Genomic DNA, 7,380 nt, shown 5'->3' with positions numbered 1-7,380 from the left:
CCAATGGCTGATGTAAGCCATGGCCATTGTCTGACTAAATCACTGGTCAAGTGACTTCGAAATCGGGAGGTACAGTTTTGAAGGAATAATCAAATTGCTCTGAGTTCCAGGTTTACTGATCAGGACGATGCACTTCCTTTGGCAACCAAGTTCCTTGAGCCAAGAGAATATCAAAGACATCTTCCATTCCTATCAGGAAAGCATTTGTCCTGAGAACCTTCCAAATAAGTGGGAGGAAAGATTTTCCCTGACTTCAACGCCAGATTTGTTATCCACCAGGCTAGGGTATGGCTGGCTTTCTAGCTCAGTCATATAAGATTGAGCTTGCCTGTCCCCACTGTGTATATCTGAAACTGCCTTCAAGAAGCCCATCATCAAGCCCAGAACCAATCAAAAGTGGAAGGTCTGTTGGCTACTGTACTGTGGAGTCCAAACATAGCAGCAGAGTCCAGAGTTTGTCCTGTGGAAGGAAAACATTGGACATGACCATATCGAGGACCAGGCCGAGGTATTCCAAGTCATGAGTCGGTTTAAGAGCCAGTTTCTGGGGATTTAGGATCCACCCAAAACTCTATAGGGTCTAGGTTCACCCATATGACCTTGGCTGCACCAACAGTTCTCTCAGAAGTAGGTTGCTCAGATATCCCACTATGCACATGCCCCTGAAAAGGAAAGCAGAGCAAGGACAGGAGCTAGCACATTTGTGAAGACCCGAGATGTATTGGACAGATCAAAGAGAAGGCTGTGTGCAAAATGCAGTTTCCTTCTTTGAATTTTGCTTCTTTTTCTGGGGCAAAAAGGATACTCTTCCCTCAGTAATCTCCTCTATAAAAGTTCTCCATCAAGTGGCATTAGCAATAGAAATTTTTTAGCACTAATGCTCCACAGATTCAGATTAATCCAGGATACCGATATCCTTGGACCAGATCATACTGTGTTGAAACCAGCAGTGGCAGGAAACTGAATAGTGTCCAAAAGGTGCTAAATGTGAGGTAGCTCCCACTGCTCCCAGTGCAGCCCACAGGCCTGACCAGCCTTACAAGTGACTTCAGAAACAGGGTCACATCTTGGGCTTATTTGTGGACTATATTTAAAGGGAGCATATACATTTTTTTTATTATTATATTTATTCAAATTTTTTATTAATTTGTGCACAATTTAATCACTGGCAGTTAAGATTTTTATACATGATTTATGGTGTGTATTAGATTTAAGTATTTAGTTTTGATCATTCACTGTGTGTGCCTCTCCAGTGTTGATTCAGACTCACGTGGCCTTTGATCAACTTTTGGCCAGCGTGGCTCGATTTTATTGGCGAGGCCACAGATTTATTTAGTTGTCTCACAGGTTTAGAGCAACTTATAATTTTTCTTGTTTCCTGTATTTATGTTGTACAGTAGAGTTGCAGCTTCCAATAGGTCCTTATAGACCTTCTATAGTAACACATTCAGTAATACCGTAGCGCAGTTTATTTTCTAGTTTTCCACATCTTGGGCTGTGCCACAGTTCTGCGCCTGGAGAGTGCTCTGCAGTACACTCAAGTCTGGAAATTGACACGATGCAGAGCCCATGGCGCAAAGAAATCCATGAGCAAATCAAAGAAAAACTGGTTAGACTTTTCTCAGCATAGCTAGGATCAGTTAAAGTGGATGTAAACCCACTCTGATGCTACCTAAATTACTTCCATAGTGCTTATCTATAAGGATATACATGCCTCCTGCATGTATCCCACCTGTCAAATATCTTCCCTTTGGCGGTTTGGAGCCCTGCAATACTCAGGATTCTGTGGGCGGTCTGTTGGTCCGGCATTTGGTGGGCGGGGTCGTAATGTCAGTAAACTCCCTACCCACCTCTACACTCCCCTTGGCCAGGCATCGATATTTCTTACACTGCACTTCTGCTGGTCTTGTGGATTATGCCCCATGATCACCAACATCCAGTCAAAACCCAGGAAAGTCAATACATGACTTCAGCATGCCCAAGCATGCTGAGGTGTGGAGCAGCCAATCCTAGTAGAGCTGGAGAAGAAAGGAGGGGGGGATGTGAAGTACACATAATGCCTCTCTCATGCTCCCGATAAGGGAAATCACCTGTCAGTCACAGCAGGGGGGGGAAGAAACAGATACCCATTTCTCTGTGTGTCCATTTAGTTTAATGAAAAAAGATAGGAAGTTTGCCGAGAGCTGGAGTAAACACAGATGAAATGACATCCTCTTCTGTAACAGATATACGTCTCTGTGGTAGATACATATCAAATTTAATAGATATAAGTCTTAATGACAAAAATTTTGGGTTCACATCCACTTTAAGCTGGCCATACAGGCCAGCAGATTGAACAATAGAAAATGACTTGATTCCTTCATCCACACACCCGATGTGAATAGGGGGAATCCCTTCCACTGAGCTATTGTATTCTGACAGCGGGGAGACTAACCAAGAGAACATTTTTCAACAGGCTGGTTGTAATAAATTGATCCAAAAATTGACTTGTGCAACCAGCCTGCTCATACATGGATCGAAATTCACCCATTCCCCTGCTGAAACAGCCAAATTTCGATCCATCTGTAGCCGACTTAATTCTGGTCTTAATTTTTTTTATTATTTTTTGATGTTCAATTCTACTGTAGGCAGCAGTATAATGCAAAAACATCAGAATTTCTGTGCTTCTATGGCTACATACACAGTCTTTTAGCAAGCACTATCTCCATTTAGAAGCAGAAGGGATGGGGATATGTAGAGCTTCTCAACCACCAGCCATCCATATAGTGCAGTGTCAATCTCTTTGATGCCTATCCTGAATGTAGCCAGCTCTACAGAATCAGTGTCTGGGATGTGTTCCCAGAACTCACAGAAGGTAGTCTGTACAGCCAGCTGAGTTCAGAGAAGACATTAGTGTTATCCACACTGCAAAACTGGTAAAACAAGGAAAACACAGGCCACCCTCAAAGAATGATGCCCTTTCTAAACCCACCATGCAAAGAGACCTTTAAAGAATGTAAATGTCTTCTCAAGCAGAAACAGTTAAAAATTGGTTATATGTATAAAGCCATTCCTACCAGCCACTGTTGTCCATAGACAAAAACATGACTTTAGCGATGTCTACTCTATCCCATGCTAAAGTTAATACCAGTTGATCTAAAGCAGAAGCATTTGTTCCTAAGAAAAAAAAAAAAAAGTATGTTAGTACCAAAAGAACATAAAACATTTGGGTATTCAGATCCATATATAATATCACATCCACACACCATGCATTTGCAAAAAGCTAAGAATGTATAGAATTAAATCATACTTGTTTTTTTAGGTGTAGTTAATACTCTGCTTACTAAACTATATTTAAATTAAAAAATGTGCTACATGTGCAGTAAACAAGAAAAATACAGAGCTATAAAAAAATTTTTTTACCAAACCAAATCAGGGTTTTCTATATATTTCTGACATATAGCCACACTTTAGATAAACATGGGGCAGTAGGTACATCTTAAAGCCGGGTACACTTGGGCTGAATGTCAGGAGACATGTGCCGGTTAAAAAAAAAAAAAAACGTCCAACATTCGGCCCATGTGTATGTTGGTCTGTCCGACATTCGGCCGGCTTCTGGGTTGAATGGAAAACAAACCTACAGCATGTACCAGGCTTACCAAGAATAGACCAATTTCACCTGTCTTGCAGTAAATGATGAGAGGTCAGCCAAATCTATGTCCTAATAAGTCCTAAGACAATAGGAAAATGATAATTACCTTTTAAGAGCGCAGTCAGTATTGCAACATCGATGTCCTGGTATTCATCTGATCCAATGTGAAACACAGTGATCTGTTTACGATAAGCCAGTTTTAATATTTGTTAATTTTTATCTTTGAGGACAGCTAAAATGAAGCAAAGTAAAATCGTAAAAGGGCGTAGATCAGCCTCTCTCAACCTTTTCAACACAGAGAAACCCTTGAAATAGCTTTCCGGTCTCAGGGAACCCCTGCTAAAAAATTAGAAATCTACAACTCATGATACATTAGTGTGATGGTCAGTGGGAAGAATGGTCCTTACACTTGTGGTCATTGAGAAGAATTACCCCCTTACGGATCATTAAAAAGATCAGTGGTGTCGGTGGGAACTCATCTGAGAAGCAGAAATTGCCCCATGCTGAAGGAACCCCTAGCAACCTCTGGAGGAACCCTGGTTGAGAAACCCTGGGTTAGATGCAAAAAACTAAAAATAAATGTCATAATATTAAGGTTAAAGGCCCTTTCACATGATTTTCAGTACTGCCTATGAGTTTTTCAGATGGATCCAGCTGGAAGCTCCATGTGGTTCTATGGGCAGGCTCATGTAAAACAGACCCTCCAAGTCCAAGAAAAATCCTTAGTTGTGTTACCAGATGGACAAAATGTAAGTGTGCATCGCAAGCTTTTAAGTACCCACCGGTTACCGTGCTGGGAGTGAGTAGGGAGCATGGTAATTTGTTTACACAGGGCCAGCGTTAAAGCTCACCCACCAAGAGGCCACATATATGCATATGGTTGGCGGAAAGTGGTTAAGTATTAAGCAGCAGCAAATAAACATTCTGCCTGATGGTGCCTGTACAGTTCTGGAGCCAACATCACCTGGCAAAGCTTGGTGTGGAACCAGTGGAATCTCTCCCCTCTAAAAAAGTAACTGCTGATACCGACAATCTTTTATATCATTTGTAAAGGTGACATTCTAACAAATGACCATCATTGTAAGGAGCCGTCTTTCTACCACTCCGTCCCCTCAATGTAAGGAACGTTCACACTCCCGCTGAGCACCAATGTAAGGGAGAATTTCCTCTTCCAACCACCACTGTAAGGGAGCCCTACCATGACCACCAATGTTATGGGGTCCTCTAACCACCCATGTAAGGTGGTCTTTACTTCTTTTTTTTTTTTGCATACACATGAATGGATGATGGAAATAAGCAGTCATTTCATTCATAGAGCAAATTCCCTTGCAAAATGAAACAGCCTATAATGTGTTTAGCAAAACAACTCCAAAGTCTGACCACATGTTATAATTAAAAATAAATAAATAATAATAAAAATTTGTCCTCAAGGGGAAAAGATGATTGAGTGCAATATTCCTACAATCCAAGATCAGAAGGCAAGGATCACGGACACACAGGGCCTAAACTGCCTACGGGTCATTGTGAAGAGCACCCAAAACGTTTTGACCATTCACAACAGCCATCCCATCAACTTTTACACATATATAGCTAAAATCCGTCACCTCCACCTAAAATGCACAGGAAAAAAATACATTGGGTGTCTAACTATTTTATTAACCATTTGCAGTCCATACCAATTCCTTGCTCTTCATGCACTCCATTACAATCTGGAAGAGGTGGACGGCTTCAGACTGGCTAAAGTTAAACGTCTTTTTGATAGTTGAAATGATCTCTAGCTCAGCACCTTCTGGCAGAGTCCTAAAATGTAAACAAAATGAGTTTCCCCTTGCTTTTAAGCTACACATTTATTACCTTTCTAGTATTATAAAGCATACCCACCCTCCTTCTTCAGTTTGTTTATGTACATAGGCCAATATGTCAGCAGCTCTTCCAGTTCCTTCACATACAACAACTGGTACAGGGGGACTCTCTTGCAGGTAATTCAAAACCGTAAGAATCACATTTGGACCACCTTCAAATATCAAGGCTACTACAGGCACTCCCTGGCCAATGCCTACAAAAAAAAAAAAAAGGGGGGGAATATATGTAAAGCATGCTCCATTACAAACTCTAAAACTGTGGTACCACAAGATATTAAAAAAACAAACAACTACTCTTTAAAAAGGAACATACGGGCATGGATGCGTTGCAAGTTGATTGTTTTTTCAAGTTCCCTTCTTAAACTCTCTTCCGCTCCATATTTTCCAACAGTGCCATCATCCACCAAAATAAAATGGGAATGAAGATTATTGAGGACATTCAGTTTACTCAGAGGGTTCAACAAGGTTTGATAAGGAGCGATCACCTAAACGCAATCAAAAAATACATTTTTGACACTTGGGATAATTAAATGATCCATATTGTTTTTTTAATGAAAACATTTACTTACATCTCTTCCAACCAAGTCATTCCGGTTTTCAATGATTCCCCATGGAGCAATACCAATGGTACAAATTTTTCGAGATGACCTTGAAGCGTGTTCTTTGAGAGCATCACCAACATGTTTAGCAACACCTATTTATATACAAATTAAAACAAAAATAAACCGAAAGTGACATGCGCTGTTAGATGTCCCTGGTAAATAAACTTCTCATGCAAGGTCTAAAACAAATTTCTGGCTAGCTAGGCAGGAAATACTATACCGTGTATTCTCCCACCAGCTTACCTCTTGTTTGATTGTGTACCAAAATGGTCTTATCAAGTAACTTATTTGTACACTTCGGGTAACACTAAAGAAGACCCATACCTAAAGATTTGCAGTCTCATTTAAAGTGGTTGTAAATCTCAGACATGAAATATTAATAGAGCATATATATAGTGTCATTTCTGTCTGCTGCTTCGTTCCTGTACTATCAGCATGAATCACTTTTGACAAGTTTTCCTGACACCAAGACAAAAATGAGGGATCTCCAGCTGATTGACAGCCCCAGCTCTGTTCCTGTGTAAAGGGGAGTGTCCGATCCTTCCAATCAGCTCTCAGAGCTCTCCTCACTGAGCTCTGCAGAGTGTCATTGCAGCTCCCCGTCTCCTGCACTCTGAAAGCTCAGACAAGCTGTGCAAATTCTGAACTTTGAACGGATGTAGAGAAGAGAAGACTGCAGATAAACAGATACATTTGCATTGAGTATTTGTCCCATCTCTGTGTGTCACCTGAGGCCAGTCACTTCACTGGGTATATTTAAGGGTTTACAACCACTTTAACCACTTCATCTCCGGAAAGTTTTTACCCACTTCATTAACCAGGCCGTTTTTTTGCGATATGGCGCTGAGTCGCTTTAACTGACAATTGCGCGTGTGGTGCTGTAACCAAATAAAATGTGTGTCCCCCCCCCCCCAATAGAGCTTTCTTTTGGTGGTATTTGATCACCTCTGCGTTTTATTTTTTGCGCTACAAACAAAAAACGACTGACAATTTAGAAAAAATATATATATATATATATTTTTTTACTTTCTGCTATAATACATATCCAAAAACAAAAAAAAACGAATTTCTTCATCAATTTAGGCAAATATGTATTCTACATATTTTTGGTAAAAAAAAACAATAAATATTGATTGGTTTCCCAAAAAAGTTATAGCGTCTACAAAACTAGGGGATAGATTTCTGGGCATTTTTTTTTTATTTTTTTTTTACTGGTAATGGCAGTGATCTGTAAATTTTTAGCGGGTCTGTGACATTGCGGCAGACAAATCTGACCCCAAGCGAC

General features: G+C 40.4%; 1 protein-coding gene across 1 annotated transcript in view; it reads right to left on the bottom strand.

The window, feature by feature from the left end:
* TRPM7 (transient receptor potential cation channel subfamily M member 7) overlaps positions 1–7,380 on the bottom strand; it is a 177,420-nt gene that overhangs the window by 121,944 nt on the left and 48,096 nt on the right. The window contains 7 exon segments of the mRNA XM_077473924.1: positions 3,057–3,088; positions 3,091–3,156; positions 3,738–3,810; positions 5,308–5,431; positions 5,513–5,687; positions 5,807–5,978; positions 6,063–6,187. Of these exon segments, the coding sequence (XP_077330050.1) occupies positions 3,057–3,088; positions 3,091–3,156; positions 3,738–3,810; positions 5,308–5,431; positions 5,513–5,687; positions 5,807–5,978; positions 6,063–6,187 (767 nt within the window).

The sequence above is a fragment of the Lithobates pipiens genome, unplaced genomic scaffold, assembly GCF_037356315.1.
Source record: "Lithobates pipiens isolate NorthernLeopardFrog02 unplaced genomic scaffold, aLitPip1_a1.2 Scaffold_8, whole genome shotgun sequence".
NCBI classification, from domain to species: domain Eukaryota; kingdom Metazoa; phylum Chordata; class Amphibia; order Anura; family Ranidae; genus Lithobates; species Lithobates pipiens.
The sequence above is the reverse complement of the archived record's forward strand: the minus strand, read 5'-3'. Positions and strand labels throughout refer to the sequence as shown.